General features: G+C 43.0%; 1 protein-coding gene and 1 long non-coding RNA gene across 2 annotated transcripts in view; one reads left to right on the forward strand and one right to left on the reverse strand.

The window, feature by feature from the left end:
- Nucleotides 1-2,650: 2,650 nt before the first annotated feature.
- LOC122646835 lies at nt 2,651-20,094 on the forward strand. The gene is made up of 3 exons (XR_006330704.1): nt 2,651-2,663; nt 18,793-18,802; nt 20,031-20,094. It is a non-coding gene; the product is annotated as an uncharacterized LOC122646835 (long non-coding RNA).
- Nucleotides 20,095-20,142: 48 nt separating this feature from the next.
- The window catches only part of LOC122646834 (ERAD-associated E3 ubiquitin-protein ligase HRD1B-like), a 32,419-nt gene continuing 31,551 nt past the window's right edge, over nt 20,143-21,010 (reverse strand). Inside the window, exons 6-7 of the mRNA XM_043840443.1 lie at nt 20,538-20,796; nt 20,143-20,338 (exon numbers count right to left, since the gene is read on the reverse strand). Coding sequence (XP_043696378.1) covers nt 20,174-20,338; nt 20,538-20,796 — 424 coding nt within the window. The 3' untranslated portion in view covers nt 20,143-20,173. The remainder of the gene's footprint in view (nt 20,339-20,537; nt 20,797-21,010) is intronic.

Raw genomic sequence — 21,010 nt, forward strand, 5'->3', positions numbered from 1 at the left:
GGAAGGAGGACATGCTGGCTGAGACGGAGCCTACAAGTGGTGGTAAAGAGTCTGAAGCAAGTTTTGAGGTCGACCAGCAACTGACCTCTGGGTATCTTGCCACAGCAATAGAGGGAGGAGGATTTGTCGAGTCCAAGCCATCTTCTTCTAAGAAAGGAACTTCCAACTATTCAGAGTAGGAGTATACTGATGATTCTGAGCTTCAGCGGTATATCCAGACCATGATGGTTGGCACAGTCCCGGTGCCAGTCAAGACACCAGTTCCATTTAAGGCCCTGGCCAACATGGTCAATGTGTTGCCATAAGTATACCAGTCAAATTGTGAGTTCGTCGACATTGTGGATGAGGAATTTGAGGGGGAGGATGGCAACCCCATGATCATAGGTGAAGATCTTGAAAGTGTAGCCAAGGGCCCTGTCTCTCATGGCCTATTATCGATTGGCGTGACCGATGCAGGGGCAGCGTCCAAGGTGCAGCAGTCTTCCTAGTCAAGCATGAGTTTTGAGAAGTCCAGCAAGGAGATGACACAGCATCTGAAGCCTTTATACATCAACGTCCAATTGAACAAAAAGTCTGTGCCACGAGCCCTGGTCGACAATGGAACCACGGTCAACATCCTTCCCTTGATGATGAAGGCTGAGCTTTTGTCAGTAGACGTCTTGGTCACCAACTTCCTCGATGGGGCTTCCAAACCTAAGGGGATACTTCCAATCAATGTCAGGATTGGGAACAAGGAGTCACTAACCGCCTTCTTTGTGATGGACACTGATGCCAATTATAATGCACTGCTGGGGTGAGATTAGATCCACACCAACAGCTGCATCCTGTCGTCTCTCCATCAGTTGTTAGTTTTCTTGAATGACAAAGGAAAGATCGAGTGGGTGAGTGCTGACACCCGGCCTTTCCTGGTCGATGCGAATCATGCAGAGGCTAGGCTTTACGGAGGAGAAATCACCCCTATCATGTTTGTCGGGCAGGATGAAGATGGGAGACCGACAGCAATGGCCACAGCCTCCACGATGGCCGAGGATGCTGAGCAGTTGAGTTTCGTCCTCTCTGGGCTCTTCAGGCCATCAGGTGTGGACGGGGTTCACTGTGCAAAGTAAAGGATGATGGATAGAAGACCTGAGAAAGAAAGCGTGGTGGCCGATATTATGCAGAGGCTGGGCCGCTACAGCCTGGAACAATGATCAAAGACTGCCCAGGCTCACATGGCCAAGTGCGCTGCCCACAGTGAACACTCAGTCCGAGGTTTGGAGCTGAAGCATCTCCGGTCGATGCCGCCCAAGTTGGAGGAAACGTTGGCTGAGGTCCAGGACCCACTCCAAGAGATTGATCTGGGTTCTAGGGGCATCAAGAGGCCAACATTTTTTAGTGGCTTACTCTCCTCATATTTCAAAGCGTCTATTGTAAACTTGTTGATGGATATAAAGACTATTTTGCTTGGGACTATACTGAATTACCTGGTCTAGACTAGAGGCTTGTTGAGCACCATCTGCCTATCCTGGAAGGATGTAAACCGGTTAAACAACTCCTAAGGTAAATGGTGTCCGAGGTCGTGGCAAAGATAAAATACGAAATTGAGAGACTTCTCAAGGCTGGGTTCATTCGACTGACTCGCTATGTTCAGTGGTTGGCAAACATTGTACCCGTCCTTAAGAAAAATGGGAAGTTGAGAGTGTGTATAGAATTTCGGGACTTGAATGCCGTGACTTCAAAGGACGAGTACCCCATGCCGATGGCCGACATGCTTGTCGATTCTGCCGCAAAGCACCAGATCTTATCATTTATGGATGGGCACTCAAGGTACAATCAGATATTCATCGCCGAGGAGGACGTGTCCAAAATGGCCTTCAGGTGCCTGAGGGAAATTGGGACGTTTAAGTGGGTCATGATGCCCTTCGGCCTGAAGAATGTTGGGGCCATGTATCAAAGGGGAATGAACCTCATCTTCCAGGATATGATTGGCCACTTTTTGGAGGTGTACATCGATGACGTCATGGTTAAATCCATAAGCCAGGAGGAGCATCTTGAGCATCTTCAGAGATCCTTTGAGCGAATGAGGCGCCATGGTCTCAAAATGAACCCCCTCAAGTGTGCCTTCGAGGTTTCAGTAGGGAACTTTCTTAGGTTCCTGGTGCATCAAAAGGGGATTGAGGTTGATAAGAACAAGACTAAGGCGATCTTGCAGGCGCTAGCACCTAAGAATAAGAAAGAGCTCCAGAAGTTCTTGGGACAGGCCAACTTCCTTAGGAGATTTATCTCCAACTCTGCTGGCCGAGTGAGGGCCTTTTCCCCGTTACTTCGGCTTTGGTCGAGCGATGAGTTTCGCTGGGGAGTTGACCAGCAGCAAGCCTTTAAGGAACTAAAGCGCTACCTGACTGAACCCCCAGTACTAATGCCACCATAGAACTGCGGAAGGGAGTGCCGCTTAAGTTGTACATTTCAGCCTCAGAGGAGTCGATTGGTAGCCTGCTCTCCCAAGACAATGAGCTTGGCTTCGAACAGGCTATTTACTATTTAAGCCATGCCTTGACCGATGTGGAAAGAAAGTACGTGCCTATTGAGAAGCTTTGTTTGACGTTGTATGTCGCTTATACCAAGCTCAAGTATTACTTATTTCCCACGACGGTGTTAGTTCTTTGTCAAACAGATGTTATCAAGTATATGCTTTCTAAACCAATTATTAGAGGCTGGATTGGAAAATGGATGGTCGCCCTGACCAAGTTCTCGCTCCAGTATGTGCCCCAGAAGTCGTTCAAAGGCCAAGCACTGGCCGACTTTCTAGCTGTGCATCCTCCTTTGGAGTTGGGAGAACCGATTGTGAGCGAAGGGGTAAATGTTGTTGTGCAGGCAGCCTGGAGATTATTTTTTGATGGGTCCAGAACTAATGCCTTGGCAGACGTGGGGATAGTGTTGGTGTCCCCAGCCGGTGTTGAAACCCACCTTGCTTTCCAATTATGTTTCCCATGCACAAACAACCAAGCTGAGTACGAGGCCTTGGTAATCGGCCTAAAAACTCTCAATGCACTCGGAGCCCGGAATGTTGAGGTCATTGGTGACTCTCAATTGGTCATCAAGCATCTAGCCAAGGAATACCGCTATGAGAACCAGGCCCTGCTCCCATTTATGGTGCTCGCCCAGCAGTGTTTGGTCAAGTTCAACGATAGCTCGGCCAAGCATGTTCCCCGATCAGAGAATAGCATGGCAAACGGTCTTGCCCAAGCTGCGTCTAGTGGCTCATTCTCAAAGGAAGAGGTTGAGAGGCTATTCATTATCCAAAAGAAGGCATTCTCATCCATCCTGGAAGAGGGAACGTTTGAGGTGGGGAACCTGGACAAAGTCCAACCAGATTGGAGGTCCCCGGTCATCCATTATCTCCATAATGCAAATGCAAGAGTTGATCGGAAGACAAGGTATTGTGCGTTGAACTATCTTCTACTGGGAGAAGAGTTGTACAAACGGGGGCAGGATGATCTTCTATTGAAGTGCTTGGGATTGAACGAGTTAATCCTTGTTATGGCCGAGGTTCACGAAGGATTTGTGGAACCCATCAGGCCGGTACCAAGATGCGATGTCTGCTACGACGCCATGGCTATTACTGGCCAACCATCTTGTAGGACTGCATCAGGTATGTAAAGGGGTGCCAGGCGTGTCAGAGGCATGCGCCCATGCAAAATGTGCCGGTAGCGCAGCTTCATCCCATCGTCAAACCGTGGTCATTCAGGGGATGGGCCCTTGATTTGATTGGGAAGGTGACTCCCCCATCAGCCCAGGGACATGCATTTGTTATTGTGGCAACTGATTACTTCACTAAGTAGGTGGAGGCTGTGCCAATGAAATCGGTCAGCCAGGCTGATGTGATTAAGTTTGTGAAATGTGAGTTGATACATCGTTTCGGCCTTCCGGAGACTCTCACCTGTGCTAATGGATTAGTTTTCTCTAGTGGGGAGGTGTCCCAGTTTGCACAGGAGTATGGCATAACAGTTACCTTTTCAACACCTTATTATGCATAGGGCAATGGCCAAGCAGAGGTAAGTAACAAGGTCATTAAAGTAAATTTGTCCAAGGTTATCGATGATAACCCAAGATCTTGGGCCGAGATGTTGTCAGAGGTGCTATTAGCTTTCAAGACTTCAAAGAGGACGGCAATAGGGACAACCCCCTATGCGCTGACTTTTGGTCATGGTGCCATCCTGCCTATGGAGGTGACTGTGAAATCTCTACGGGTGGCGAGACACTTTGAGATGTCCTCGAGTCAGTATAGGGATTCAATGATGGCCAAACTCGACGGCCAGGATGAGGAGCGACTCTTGGCCCTTGACCGGATACAGGCTCAGAAAGCCAAGGTGGCTAAGGCTTTTATTAAAATGGTTAGGCCAAAGTCATTTGTTGAGTCTGATCTTATGTTAAAGGCTGTGTTATAGGTCTGGCACAAAGACCCAAAGTTTAGGAAATTGTCACCCACCTGGGAAGGACCGTTTGTGGTGCACCAAGTTCTAAAAGGTGGGGCCTGTCGCCTGAGAACAGTTGATGGTCAAGTGTACTACGGCCGTTGAATGGCAAGTATTTAAAAAGGTACCACCCAACGATGTGGGAGGTTACAAAAATGATAAAGGCCGAACACCGGCCACACAAGAGGAAAACAAAAGAAAAGAAGATTGTCAAAGCCAAGACACCTCGGCCATTATAAAATAACACGTATCAGGGGTCAGATCACCAAGGATCGGCCAAGGAAAAGAAAGAGTGTCTTATGGCATCAGGCAAAGTTCGTGTTGCCCTCTAAGTCATCCCAGACCTGCTTCAGCAGCTCTTCAACCATTTTGATTTCTGCTCGAGAACACGCAACCTGGCAAGAGAATTTCTCCTCCGTCAATAGAATGATCCGATACACTTCTTTTTCTGCAATGATGGAGGAAACCCCAGAAGTCAGAGCGGCTTTGACCCTATCCAATCTTTCAGAGACAGCCTTCATGTGACACTCCAACTCAACCATCTCATCCTTGAGTTTGGCTTCTTCCTACTGATAACCTCGTAGCTTAGCTGAGAGGGTTGTGAGCAAGATCTTTTTCTTAGCCTTCAGCACTGAACTATCTCATTCGTGTTGCAGTGATTGAAACACTGGGGGCAGGCTGTGAACTATCAGATGAAGAAGCTCTGTGTAGCGAAGGGCTGCTATATGCTGTTCAGGAGTGGAGCGGGAGCTGGCAATGATAGTTTGCATTGCATCGATCGTGGGTTTAGCCTTGTTGTGGGTAAGAATCTGTTCCACTGTCAGAAGACAGTGTTCACCCATAGTCCGCCAAGCCATTGTAACCTTAGGAGTTCCCGGTGGTATCAGTGCAGCTTCTTCGACGGCTGGAGCAATGGGGGAACCCTTAGCATGGAGGTCGTCCAGAGAGTCCAAAAGCAGAGCAACAAAATCTTCTTCTCCTTCTTTCTACAAGAAAACCTAAAGGTTAGAGGGGCTCCATTCATGCTGTTGAATGTGAGGAAGGGACAGTTGACGTACCTGCGAAGTGGGCTCTAAGAGAGGCGTAGCCTTGCCTTTTGTTTCTCCTTCTTGGATGTGGGGCAATGCGGCTGCTTGCTTCTCAGAGGTTGGAGCTATCTAAGGAACCACGAGCTCTTCTCCAACAGACTTGTCGGGGCTTGGTGAGACGACGACCAAAGGGGTGATGGCCTCAGGGGCAGCAACAGGCGCGTTTGATGGCTGTAGGTCTAATTCCATAGGGCTATCTTCCTTAATACTCCCTGCAGGAGGGGAAACACAAGAGATTACCTTAGCTGGAGATGCGTGGGGAGTGGCTGGAAAAAAAAGTTCTCACGGCACGAGCTAACTTTTCTCTTGGATTAATTTTATGGGGGATGCAGAGCTTGAATCTTGCTTCGATGGAGTGGAAAGCAGAACAACTGGCATAGCAGAGACCTTGGGTGCACCAGACTTTAGAGTGGAGAAGGTAGACTTTCTTGAGCTCGATCGAGAAAGCCTGGACATTGAGTCAGAACCGCCATTGATCTCTTCACTGGCTGACTTCAGGCCCAGCAGTGCGCCAATATCAAGGAGGGTTGGCCCCATCATCCCAAAGCTAAAATGAAAGCAGTTGGTTGAACGGGACAAGAAATGGAGGGCAGCATGGAGAAAGTCGACGTCACAGGGGTAGACTACGGTGGACATTGGGATAACATCGTAGATGTCAAGTCACTTCCAATCCCCTGCCTTGGCAACAGACATTCTCCTTACCCACTCGTCCCACTCGGGGTAATTGCCAGCCCAATGCGGCTTCATGGCACCAGGCTTATACTTGAAGTTTGGAATGCCTTTGTGAAACAAGAGGCGCTCGGCTGGATGAGTGGGAAAGTTCTTGAGAAACTGAGTTACAGAGGGATCCTCAAAGATGGGACCAAGCACGAAATGGCCTGATCAAGGGATGAGCACCCCAAGATTCACAGCAGGGTGTAAACTAACGCTCTTATCTTTGAACTTCTCAAGGGTGGTTCAAGTGTCGACGGCTTCTTCTTCTTCAACCATTTTTCATCTGGAATTGCAGAGTGAAAGGGTTAGTAGGTGAGATGGAGAAGGTGAAGTGAAGGCGAGAGGTTGTCGCGTAATCAGGTAGTGCAATGGGTTTAAGAAGGATTCTCGCCCTTTTTGAAACTCAAAGAAGAATTATGAATGCCTTGGGAAACGGAGAGGGTAACCCAAAAGGCATGAGCGCTGGAACAGGATTGGACCATGTGTTCGTAACTGGCGACCCTTCAGCAGTCGTAATCACGTCATATTATGGTAGGACAAAAGATATTTTTGGGCAAAAACTAGGACAGGCCCAAATTTTGAGGGCTCCCCTAATCGACCTCCCAACTCGTGGGGGGCATTGTTTACGCCCAATCTGCGCTCACTCTGGCTGGTCGAGAGAGAGAAGCCTCGGCCAAAGGGTAGATCGGCCAGGAGAATGACCGATTGTGCTCTGACATATTCAGTCAGGAGTTGTTTCATCGGCCAGGTAGGAAGACGGTTACCATTTCAGGTGGTTTCTTTGCAGTTTGCCCTGAGAAGTGGTGGCCTGAACGTGGCTAGACCAAGGCCGATAATCAGGGGAACCGTCTCCGACGGTTACACACACTATAAATAAGTAGGAGGCGTGGAAAAAAGGCATCAATCAAAGACACAACAAACCTGCAATTTTATCTACCTTTCCTTTTCTTGCATTTTTCTTTCCTTTCCTTACAAGATGGTGTGAACTTAAGGTTTTCTTTCGCTTTATGCACCCTTTTGATTTGCACTATAGATTGTTCACGTCAAGTAATTCAAGTGCAATTCTCCCCAGTATTTGGGTCACCTGTTTGTTTTGCCATCCTTGAGAAGTCCTTGGATTACCGGGGCACGGGTAGAACCCTAGATAACCACGCTCGGTCAGTGTCTCAATCTAGATTCGACCATACTGCACCGATTGTAGGAAATTCAGCATAACAGTCACATAACACAGCATGTACCCGTGTCCAAACACATCCACGTGTGAAATGATCGGTGCACTCTTATGGAAAGCAGATAGGACCAGGGATGCACCAGTCATTTCACGCACATCTGTGTCTCAGCGCAGGTACACGCCGTACTCCGCAACTAGTTAGCGTGCTTTCTTCCTAATTTAATAGATCTGGAAAATTGTCCATAACAGTCCCTCTCAAGAAATCCAATCATAGAATCATATCACTTTGGATTAAGAGATTTAACCATGGATGGTGGGTGGCGGAGAAAATTTCTTAGAAAATCATGTATGGTAGCAGTACTTTTTTGACATTTGACATGTATATTGAAAAGTGAGGGGGTAGAGGGAGAAGGGAGCTAGAAAGAGTAGAAGATGAGAGAGGGAGCAGAAGAGAGTCTAAGGGGGAGAGAGTCTGCCTTAAGAGAAGAGAAGAGCTTCTCTTATATAGAGGAGGTCGAGGTCGGATTCCAAATTTTGTTTCAAAATCCGAATAGTAGATGCTGACATAAGCAATGACGTAGGGTGGCTGTCATTGTTCATGGGTCCAGGGGGACGTAAGCAATGACGTAGGGCGGCTGTCACTGTTCATAGGACCATGATGACGTAAGCAATGGGGTCCACCAAGTCAACCGGATCCGTTGTTGAGTTCATCCGAATCCATTTGAAAATTGGACCGGACTGGAGAGAGGTTTTCGGCAGCCGCTTGTTCAGTAATTTCATGGGCAGCCATTTCTTCCAGGGCTTCTTTGACTTCGGCAAGGAGAGTAGCCGGGACATCTAACAGAGTGAGTGTCTACAGATTTGTGACTAACTCAAAGGAGACAGCGGCAATTTCATCAGGAATTTCATAATCCATGAGAAACTGGGTGACAAATATTCATCGACCGTCGGAGACAAGGTAACGGTATCTGCAGCATCCGTTGGGGATGAGAAGTGTCAATGCTTCTTTGTGTAGAGCAATGAGGGACTGTTTGTAGAGCTGATCAGCATGGATGAAGTGGTTGGCTATGGTAGCTGCTTTGTCTTCATCGGTGATGAGAGCCGGTTCCTGTACTGTGTACGAGGCTGCTGGTTGGAGGTGCCAAATCTGATATGGCTGGAAGAAGCGTTCTCTATGTTGTCATCCCAAAGTACTGGTAATGGTGAATTCAAGTCCACCTGAGAATCTCCAATTGGCTGTAGCATGGCCGACCAATGTTCTGATCATCATGGGTAATTGGTCGAGGACAGAAGTGCAGTCACTAGAGAAGACTAGTTGACCTACGAGTCCCCATTCAACAGCAGTAATACTCCAGGGTTCGTATCCGGGGTAAAAGATCAGACGATGTTGTTGATGATGTGTTCTCGTTATATTTTTTGGGTATTCCAGTATAAAGCTTTTGTAGCGCTGGTATTGTTCTTCATTACAATGACGTTGTATCATTGGGAAGATTTCTTTAGGAAGGACTTCTTGAGCCTTAAGGTATAAACATATTTTTCTGATTTTAAAGAAGAGGGGATCTTTAAGATGATCTTCAATACATTCAGAAATCTGAAGAAAGCTTTGTACTTTTTCAGGGGAAGAGACATCGTCCCAATCAAGTTGTTTAATTGAGTCGAGTACAATGGTTTGTAACGTTAATTGTTTCTGGTAAAAGAAACCAAGGGTTTTAGAAAAAGATGTAAGAGTAGTCCGGAAGGGTTTCTTCTGTCCGGCTAACTGTGTCTTCCACAAAGTGTTAATGTGATGATACCATTTGGTAGATACACCATCATGTTTATAGAAATCAGTAGTGTTTGTCACTGACTGAGAGAAAGAAGATGGAGCAATAGCCGCTGGTAGTTGTTGTACCACCTGGGAATAGCTAGCTGGGGTCATGTTCCATAAATAATAAGGATCCTGACTGTCCTGTTGTTGACTATTTCCGGGGTAGAAATAGGGACTAAAAGGTTGATAGGGAGAAGGGATGAATTCTGCTGTGGTGGCAGGAATTCGTGTGTAGCCAGAAGCATGCCTTTGGGTAGGAAATGCTGCTGCCATTGTCTGGGGTTCTCGTATTCCACCAGGACAAGGGGTAGGGAGTAAGCCTGGGGTGGCTTTTTTACAGTGCGATGTGGTGTCGCAGGCGCTTTACCTTTTCCTTTATCGGGAGGACGACGTGGATTCATCTCTGCTAAGATAATCAGCAAGAAAATTGTTAGTGCCTTTTATATATACAATTTCATAAGAATATTAATTAATGATGTTGTAACAATTAATTCTACGAGAATTAGTTTCTCGTTGTTTGGTTTTGAGAAAATCGCGAACTGCCTGGTTATCAGTGCGAATAAGAAATTTCTCAGGGAGGAGGTAAATCCGAAATCGTTGGATAGCATTAACGATTGCTAAGATTTCCTTTTCATAAATCATATAATTAATTTGAGCAGGGGTGAATTTTCCGGAGTTGTATTTGCAAATTTGCTCATCTGAGGGATTCTTCAGAGGTCGTGCTTTTAAGACACAGCCCCAATGTTTATTGCTAGCATCTGTTTCAAGAATTAAAAGATCACCAGCAAGGGGGAAATAAACTGTGGGACAAGATTTTTGTATCTCGTCTTTAATGAGTTGGACTGCCTATGTGTCAGCTTTAGTCCAGGTAAAAACTACATCTTTTTGTAATTTAGTTAAAAGATGTTTTTCTTTGGTAGAAAGGTCTTTGATGTAATTTCAACCATAATTAAGGATTCCGAGAAACTGTTGAAGGTGTTTCTTATCAGTAAGAACTGTCGAAAAATCCCTTATTTTAATAAGAATATGATCTTGGAGTTGGAGTCCATGATCGGTTAAGATGAGGCCCAAAAATTCGATTTGAGGTTTCTCTAAGTCGATTTTGGAAGGAGAAAGTATTATTCCATGTTGTAGGAATAGATCTCCAATGATGCGAAGATGTTTAGTGTGTTCTTCGGGGGATTTTGAGAAGACAAGAATGTCGTCAATGTAAGCTACACAAAAGGGGAGATTGCCAAAAATGGAATCAATCCATCGCTGGAAAATCTGTGGTGCAGTACAGAGGCCGAATGGCATAACCTTCCATTGGTAATGGCAGTTAAAGGGTGTGGAGAAAGCTGTCAGAGGTTTGGATTCCTCTGTTAGCTTGATCTGCCAAAATCCTGATTTACAGTCAAATTTGCTATAGATAGTGGCATCTTTGGCTCGATGAATAAGGACATCTTTTCGAGGGATAAAATATCCATAAAAAATAATGTTCTGGTTTAAACGTTTGTAGTTTATAATCATACGAGCTTTTCTATGCTTAATTTCCGCATGATTACGTACCATAAAAGCGGGGCAAGAGTGTGGACTAGTAGAGGGTTTTATAAGTCCAAGGTTAAGTAACTCAGGGATTTGTTTGTCAAATTCTTCAATATCTGCCTTTAGATAGAGAACAGGTTTAACACGGATGATCTTGTGTGGAGCATCCAATTTAATGGAATAAAAACGAGGACTTTTATCCCACCATAAAAGAGGAAAGTTACTAAAGTTGGGCTCGAGAAGTTTAAGAAGCCAATGTTGTGTTAGGTCTTCTGGGTAATCAGTAGTGACGTTAATTGGTTCTTGGGTAAGACCATTATCACATTGAGAAGAATGAGATGTGAGTAATTTTAACTCAACAGGGCCAGTTGGCTGCTGGATTTGAAAGGAACGAGGTAGGATGGTGATAGGCAAATAATTAAAAAGAAAATTAGTGCCTAAGATGAAATCACTATGCATAGAAGGAAAACAAGTGATCTTGGGAATAACAAAATCTTTGTTTCCAAGGGTAATTGAGACATTTAGAGCTTTGTACTCTAAAGTAGTCGATGGACCAGAAATGCCGCTAACATAGGCAAGCATAGCCATTTTTTGCCAGAAATAGCCAGGTATTGCATCATGTTTGCAAATACAGCCGGTGGCTCCGGTATCCATAAGGATATCAAGGGTATACGGCTTGAAGCTGGGGAAAGAGAACTGTCCTTTTCCATAAGTATATTTTTTCAAACTTTGGTGTGTCTAAAAAATAATATCAGAATCTTCAGTTATATAATGGTTGAAGATGGTAATGACAGCGACTGAATTGGTGTCTTTTTCCGAGGGACAAAAATCTGAATCCTGTGGTCCTTTAAAGAACCGAGGGTTAAGATAGTTAGGTCGATAATTGGGTACATATCGAGGTAGAGAAGATGTACCAGCTGAGGTTCGAGTTGAGGTCGATCCTTGGCTAGACGTGGAAGGTCTGCTAGCCTGCATGCTAGGGACAGGTGTTCATCTCTTGAAATAAAGATTATTACCGGACGATTGAAGTTCAAACGTTGGTGCTTGTACTTCAAGGATATTTTGAGGGGTATCTAAAATATCATAAATTAACCATTCACTGGGTATATTTATGTCATGCCAATTAAGCACTTGAGGTTATATCTCGTGCTCATAGGGTCGTGGTTCAAAGAGTTCCACGAACTTTTTATCAGGAGGGGGCAATAGTTTAGTAGAGGTAACGTTAGTTAACTCATGTAAACATTTCCAACTAACAGCAAGGTTATGACTGTCAGCTTTCATGCCGGTCCATTGGGTTTTTATTTTTAAAACCACGGAATCACAAAGATTCGGGTCATGGATAGAAATAAAAACCAAACCGAACCATTTACCAGGTTGGATTCGATTCCACCAATAAGAGCGTTGAGTGGCTCTTGAAGGAATCTCTTATCGAAAATGGCAACAACCATTGGTGTGTCGATACCTTGTCGAAAAAGAGCAGTGAGTTCAATCTGTATGAGACCAATGTGTATGTATCTCAATTTTGGGTGTGTTTGAACCAATCGTTTGATTTGGTCAGGATTGAACAAAAAAATTTCAAGACTAGCGTCATCAGTAGACTGAGCAGTGGTATTGCCACAGGCTTCGTCAAAATAACGCCGAGACCAGAGATTACTTAGCTTGGATAGCTTGTAAACCTCATCGTGAGTAACCTCTTTGATTTTATTAAAGAGATTAGGGTCAAAAGAAACGTCTTCTCTCATAAGGTCGTTGAGAGCGACAGATTCGAGTTCAGAGGCCGAAATAGGCTTGATCTCAATAGGGATAGATGAGTTGGAAGGAGGAGATCCCTGTGTCTCATTTTCCATAAAAATGAAATCAGAGTCGTCGTCAGACGATTGATCGTCGGATTCAGAGACTAACTCATAAAGAAGTTCAGTGGGGTCTGAGACTTCAAAAAAGAATAATACCTCATAATCAAATTCATCTAGGTAACGAATCATTTTACGGGCATTCTTAGTTTTATTGGGACATTCATTTGCAAAATGGCCCTTTTCATTACACAAATAACAGGTGCAATTGGTCTTGTCCCGTGTAGATTTTGTGTTTTTTGTTATGTTCCAAAGGTACAAAATAGCATTGGTGCCTCACTAGTGAGGAGGGCCTTGTCGTTGACGTGTACGACTATTTGGCCTATTTTCGATCCTTGGATTGTGGGAATGGTTTCTTCCACATCTGAGTGTATTACACGTTAGCATAATAGTATTTCTTCCCTTTCTACCAAAAAAAAAAAAAAAGATCAAGAATTCTTACTCGTAATGACAATAAAATCCACATTGAAACCAATAGCTATTGGGTTGGTCTGTTTCAGTTCAAAAAACAAAAAAAAAAAAAGTGGTTAATTCAGTCAAATATCTCCTTATCGGTGAATCGGTGCAGATTTGGGTTGTGTTCAGTATGCATTCTTGGAATAGGTCAATTTCACATTCTGAGATGACAAAAGAGTAGAATAGTAAAAAAAATTGAAAATTTAAATTAAATCAAAGGCAAATTCTTCCGATATAGGCCGATCCAAAACAGTAATAGACCAATATCAGGCATCCGATACCATTTCCTTAATCCCTTTACGCCACTAGTCCACAATTCACAGCACTTACAAAATTCTCATTTACCAAACCCAAAATTATATTTCTACCTTTTTTTCTCTTATACTTAATCTCTGGGTGATAGGATCACCCTCATGGCAAATCCTTACATTGCCCTCCATGGTAAGTAGGGGAGATCTCAAACATGGTTTATATCTCAAGGAACGGAAGCAACACTTCCCCCCCCCCTTCAACAACAACAAAACTCAGCCTTATCCCAACTTAATGGAGTCGGCTACATGGATCCAAACAAAACAATGTAGGTAAAACTAAGGTCTAAACAATAGAAGAGGGATGAAGAGATGGGGAAAAGAGCGATAGGGAATGAGATGAGAAATACAAAAATGGAAAATGACAAATGAAATATGAAAAATAAAAAGAAAAAAGATAGATGAAAATAAGAGGAATGAGGCATAGCCTATTAAATCAAGAGAAACTCAGCTAAATGGGATCTGCTACATGGATCCTTGCCCTCCAATAAGCTCTATTCAACAACATACTTGGTAGAAGACCTAGACTATGCATGTTCCTCTCAAATTCTCCTATGGTCATTTTAGGCCTACCCCTATCTCTTTTAACTCCTTCAACCGGGATCATATCACTACTCCTTAGTAGGGCATCCATAGGCCTCCATTGAACATGACCATACCATCTCAAACGACTCTCTCGGAGCTTGTCATTGATTGGGACAACTCTCAAGTCAGCTCTAATTAGAGATGTAAATGGATCGAATTTGGTCCGAACATGGTACTATCCGCATTCGAATTTGGCTAATGGATATCCGAATTCGGTTTGATAGCTGTTGGAGATTCAAAAACAATTTTCGAATTCAAAATTGACAAGGTAACGTATATTTGGGAGATTCGAAAACATCCATCGTTGGGGGGGGGGAGAGAGAGAGAGAGAGAGCAAGTTCTTCCACCCTACAGCAAGTTTCCAGCCCATAAGTTTCAATGTTCGCTTAGAAACCCTAAGCCTGAAATGTCCTTTGTCCATCTCTTGCTCGCTCTTCCTCCATTCTCCCTCTTGATTCGTCAATCATAGCCTGTCTGCATCTCAGATTTGAATTGGATTAGATGAAGTAACACCAAACCAACAAAACAAGAGTAAGAGACATAACTTGGCCAAACTCCACTCCATGGCTTGTCCATCTTTGTAATGTGGACTCCATGAGTTCCTCTCTTGATGATCAATAAATTACTTTCTACCAAAAAACAAAGAGCACAATCTAGAGCCAAAGATAAAAACCAAAGAATGATTAAAAGCCCTAGGTTTACGCTCTACTTTCTCCACTCCACTATGGTTTTTTTTAATTTTAAATTAAATTAGTATGTCCACTATAATTCCATATGCTATTGGTATTATAAAATCTAATATGTAAAATTAGTATTTAATTTATTTTATAATAGGATACGAATCTATAACATCAGGTTGAATACTGGGATATCCGTATCCGATTAGTTCTCTGACGAATTTGAATAGTTTCTGGATAATCTTTTTCCTAATACAGATACCCGTAAATTGATACAGATGCAAATCGAAATCGAATTTCCGACTATCCATTTACATCCCTAGCTCTAATACGTTCATCCTTCCTAGTTTTTCCACACATCCATCTTAACATCCTCATCTCCTACACATAGCTTCTCAATATGACACTTCTCAACTATCCAAAATTTTCCCCATAGATCATAGTCAGTCGTACAACAATCCTAGAGAACTTTCCTTTAAGCTTTAAAGGAATACGGTGGTCACACAGCACTCCAGATGCAACTCTCCACTTCATCCATCTCACTTTAATTCTTTGTGAAACATCATCCCCTATGTTACCTTCCTTGTTTATCATTGACCCCTTATCTAAAGTAGTCACTTTGCGGTATCTCTCTTTCCTCAATTCGCACCATGTCAATATTCATCATAGTATGACTAAAATTATACGTCATATACTCCGTCTTTGTTCTACTAAGCTTAAAACCTCTTGTTTCCAAGGTTGATCTCCATAGCTCTAACTTGGCATTAATCTCTATTTTATCTCATCCACTAAAACGATATCATCGGCAAAGAGCATACACTACAGAACCTCGTCTTGAATGCTCTTAGTTAGGTCATCTATGATAAGCACGAATAGATAAGGGGTTAAGGCTAATCCCTAATGTAACCAATCGTAATTGGGAATTCCTTGCACTGACCTCCCATAGATTCTCACACTAGTCATCACGCCCTCATACTTATCTTTAATTACATCCACAAATTTACTCGACACCCCTCTCTTCACTAGAACATGCCGGATTAAATCTCTAGGGACTCAATCATAGGCTTTTTCTAGGTCAATAAAGAGCATATGAAGATCTTTCTTGCCATCTCTATATCTTTTCATGAACCACTTCAATAAGTAGATAGCTTATGTCGTGGATCAACCCGACATAAAACCAAATTGGTTCACCGAAATATGAGTCTCTCTTCTTTAATGGGCTTCAATAACCTTCTTCCAAAGTTCCATAGTCTAACTCATTAGCTTTATACTTATATAGTTAATGCAACTTTGGATATCACCTTTATTTTTTGTAGATAGGAACTACAATGTTTCTCCTCCAATCATCTGGTATCTTACTTCTGTTCATAATCTTGTTAAATAGATTGGTTAACCAATATACCCCACAACTTCCTAGGGTTTTCCACACTTCTATTAGAATCTCATCGAGCTTGGTGTCTTGCTTGCTTTCATCTTTTTTAAAGCTTCTTTAACTTCCGGCACACTAACCTTTCGTACATATCTATGGCGTATGGTGTCGTGTTGAATAGTATAATCGTCTGAGTCACTTTTACTCAACCTATCTCCATTTAGTAGGTTGCAAATATACTCATCCCATCTCTTCACAGTGTCCTCATCCCTTACCAACACTCTTCCATCATCACCTTTGATATACCTCCCCTAATCGAAAACTCTACTCTTCCTTTCTCTCATCTTAGTTATCTTATATTTCAAAGTTTAGAAAAGGACATTCATTGTGACAAGTTGAACTTAACAAAATGGTATTTTGATGGACAATGGAGGTGAAGCAAGTTTTTGAAGCAAGATAGGCAATCACCAATCAAAGTGGTGGAAGTTGAGCGTTCACCATAGCGGCACCTCTAACCTCATATACATGTGTTAGGGTTCGAGGTCGAGGTGGAAGGGCGGTCTTCTTCTGAAGAAGAATCATCAAACTCACAAACGACAATGCTGATGGCTGGAAAAAGAGGTTTTTTTTTTTTATCCAGCTGCAGAGAGTATAAAATTGAGAATCATAACCACACCCCCCTTGTCACAACAAAGGAAAGAAGGGAAAGAACAATAAGTAGTTTTCCCCCTCTTTAGTGTTGAGGTTGATATAGAGATCCTCATTTATTTGTCCTAGTCGTCCCACAATACTCCTAGCTTCGTTTCTGCCATCATAATACCTCTTCTTATCCTCTAGTTCTTTAGTCCTTTGTTATGTCTTAAAACAATCTTTCTTGGTCTTAATAGTTGTTTGGACCTCATTGTTCCACCACCAAGTCTACTAAGGGCCTGACAACTACCCTTCGCCTCCCCTAGTGCATCTTTGGCAACCCTCGTTCCACATTGCATTGGTGTCTCCCTCAAAGTCCTACTTTCCTTGTTTGATCACATTATCAATAAATGTCCTTAGGAATCCTCTCTTAATTTCCACCACCTTATCTTCGAGTAAATAAGTCCACTCCTCCTACGCTTATGTCCACTGAAGCACAAATCCAAGACCACTAGTCTATGTTGGGTGATTAGGCTCTCTCCAGGAATAACCTTACAGTCCTTACACACCATTATATCTGCCCTTCTTGTTAGGAAGAAGTCTATTTGGCTGGTATGATTCCCACTTTTATAGGTGACTAAGTGCTCCTCTCTTTTTTCAAAGAGAGTGTTCTCAATGGAAAGATCAAAAGCTACCACAAAGTCTAGGATTGAGGTCTTCTCATTCCTCTCCCCCAACCCTGTAACCAACATATACACCTGTATATCCTCTATGATCACTCCCAACGTGTTCGTTTAGGTGACCACCAATAGTAATCGATTTCTAACCAAAACCCTACATTAAATAATCCACGTTGTCCCAAAATTGCCACTTACAATTTTCATATAATCCTACTTGGGGTACATAAGCGCAAACAATATTGACAACCTCTTTCTTTAATACCAGTTTGATGGGTATAATCCTATCCTCCCAAACTTTTGACCTCAACTAAATCATTCTTTAGATCTTTATCCACAATTATGCCCACTTTGTTTCTATTTTTATGATTTCCTGAATACCAAAATTGGAAGTCATCCAACACTTTAGCTTTGTTACCCTTCCATCTCGTCTCTTAGATACACGTGATATTTGTCCTTTGTCTCCTCATAATATCTACCAACTCCAGGCTCTTACCCGTTAATGATCCAATGTTCCATGAAACAAATCTAATCCTATGCTTCCTCTCACTTGCACGTGTCTACTTATCACTACGTTCGGGCGATAGCACGGTGCGTTGCTTGAGGGGGACACCCTAGTAAAAAGAGGATGGAAAGACATGAGATCAAGATAAAAGAGATCGAAACCCAAAAGGATGATTGGCCGAATATATTAAAGTGTCACCTACCAACCTGATGCATCACTACAAGAAAATAGATGTATAAATTAGAAAAGTATATACAAAGTGAAGAAAGGAGAGGACACACCTAATGCATTAAAAAACACTTTCAATAAGTACAATAAAGTGCATAATCAAGCTGATCGAGCAAGGCACAAAGATGATAAAGCAATGCTTAAAACTAAACAAATAATGATGATAAAGTAAATAGGTGGTCTAGTGCCTAGCGCACTTGGTAGCTAGTGGTGCGTAAAGACCCATTGCTACCAGGAGGTCTTGTGTTCAAGCCTCATGGTTCACATCCTACATCCCCCCCCTACCTACCAAAAAAAAAAAAAAGATGATAAAGTAAATAGATTGGCCGAATATATCAAGTCATTCAAATTAGCATCAATTTTTTTTTTTTTGGGTAAACAAATTAGCATCAATAAGAGGGGCACGTAGTATAACATGGCATAAAAGTATACAGCATTAACGCGCACAATACAAATAGTTACCGAGGGGTCTCCAAATATGCTAAAAGATCTTACGGCAATAGGGGCTGGACTAATCAAGTCGCCCCTTGTTCAAATATGCCAAAAATTCTTTCCATAATGATGCAACTTAACACCGAGGAGTCAGGGTGGGTGTAGGGGTAAGTGGGGAGGGATAATCTAAGATAGTGAGACTGGGGATAGAAAATTGTTGGTGGGGGACTTGTCTGCGACCGTGATACTCTGAGGTGTATGGGGCTATGAAAGAAAAGTCGGGGTTGGGGACGTGGGGGTTGGGGAGGTGGGGGAAGTGAGAGAGAGGTCTTGGATGTTGTGAGAGAAAAATCGAGGTGAGGGGAACCAAGATTGCTGGGAGAGAAACTCGAGGTGAGGAGAATGGTCGTGAGAGAATCAGGTCTGGAAGGCGAGAGAGAGGGTAGTGGATTGCTGAGAGAGAAAATCGGGTTGATGACAGAGAGAGAGAATCGAGGTTGGGAAATGGGGTAGGCAAGAGGGAGAGGGGATCCTGGATGCGATGAGAGAAAATCGAGGGTGGTGGCTGAGAGAAAATCGGAGGTGGGGGCTGTGAGGAGATGGGGGAGGTGAGAGAGTGTGTGAATATCATAAGAGAAAATCGGGATTGTGTCTGCAGTGAGAGAAAATAGGGGTGGAGAGAGAGAGAGAGAGAGTCGTGGAAATGGGGTTGGGGCTGTGAGAGAAACTCGGGGTTGGGAGATGCCCCCCAACCTCTTCTTGAAAAAATAATAAATTTAAACGGCCAATTAGATCACCTTCATTCCCCAACCTCTTCTTGAAAGCATTGCTTGCACCCTAACATCTAGGAAGCCATAAAAATGCCCAAAGATGCTCCAAATCAAAATTTCAATCAGTTCATTGCACAGAAAACAGACAAGGGATTATAAATCCAAGAGAACAAATTAAGTTTTACATTAATAATGGTGGTGAAAATGGTAATACAAATATGAGAAAGTTTTACTTCACCCAAGTGAAAACCGTACAGCCATCAATGGCTGCACTTAACTCTCCCCCCCCCCCCAACACACACACACAAACAAAATACGGAGTCGATAATACCCTTACTGTTCCCTGATCCCCTCTCCTGGCCATCCGAAGGCCTTGGTCAAGGGATTCTCCCTGACCATGGCTGAAGGAAACTCGATCCATACAAATATATCATAATTATTTTTTGAACCAATCATTTGTATTGGACTTTGAATTGGAGATGAAAAGACTGCAAGACCAGAAAATCTCCGCCCTATATTGCAGTAAGAATGAGGGAACACAGATAAAGCCCTAGAGTTTCCTTTACTAGACAATAATAGTTTTGTAAAATGTGTTTGTGAGTGTGCGAGTGTGTGTGAGAGAGAGAGAGAGAGAGTACGGAACAAGTATCCCAAAATCGGATCACAAGTACAAATACCAATTAAGACAGTACACATGAACAAATCTGACGATAACTTGGACGGGTACTGTAGAATCCCGGAAATCTGATTTTTTTTTTTTTTTTTTTTTTTTTTTTTTCTGAGAGCATATAAAATACAAAGGTTGATCCAAAACTCAAGAGATTGCTTATCAACCAAAACTGATAAGCACATAATAAAAAAAGGGTGGGAGAATTGGCACATAGTTTTCTCTATTCCCTTGCCTGTGTCTCCTTTCAGTATGATCTCACTAATCATCAATCTCTTCACTCTCTTCGTCACGACTGCAGTCAGTAATGGTTGATGATGAAGATGCAGTAGCCTTTCCTCTGCTATCTGATGCCATGATGGGACCCATTTTTATGGATTCTTCTGGTTTTTGTTGCTGTAGAAGCTTCATCTGGTTTTGTAGGACCTGCCAATTGCACAAACAAATAAAGCAAAAGAATCGGTTTTTACCATGAAGACCCCCCAAATAGGGATAGCATATTCAGCATAAAGAAAACAACACAACTAGATAAAAGAAATTAAGCACACATGGTAGATACCAAGTGTGAAAGCAATTAGAAGTTGGATCGTGAATGCTAATATATCACTCATAAAAGTCACTGTACCTCAATCTGATGCCGAAGAAATCTCTCCTGGACTTCCACACGTGAAACAGGTACATTATTGCAGCCCAATCTTTCACTAGAAGGGGAATTGGCACCAGGTTCTTGGAAAGCGATGAAAGTATAGTTAGGAAGACCACCGGGGATAGTGAATTGGTTCTGTTGTGTCTGTCCAAAAGAAGCTCTTTCTCCAGTTGAATCCATACTAGAGGAGTCTGCTGAAGGCAGATACACCTGCGGAAGTACAGCATATCCTGGGGACCTGCTAGTTAAAAGGAAAATAATCAGATATGCTCTTCTAATATTCAACACCAAAACTAGCTGTATATATGTATGCTTACAACCAAACAAAATTTAGCCCAAACAAGGATGAAAATACAAAAGCAAGCAATTTGGATATTCCCTTCCTCTCCCCTCCCTTTTAGGCTATATATTTAATCAACCCCAAGCCTTTATGTTGGGGTAGTTCTGACTTC

The sequence above is a fragment of the Telopea speciosissima genome, chromosome 11 (assembly GCF_018873765.1).
Source record: "Telopea speciosissima isolate NSW1024214 ecotype Mountain lineage chromosome 11, Tspe_v1, whole genome shotgun sequence".
NCBI classification, from domain to species: domain Eukaryota; kingdom Viridiplantae; phylum Streptophyta; class Magnoliopsida; order Proteales; family Proteaceae; genus Telopea; species Telopea speciosissima.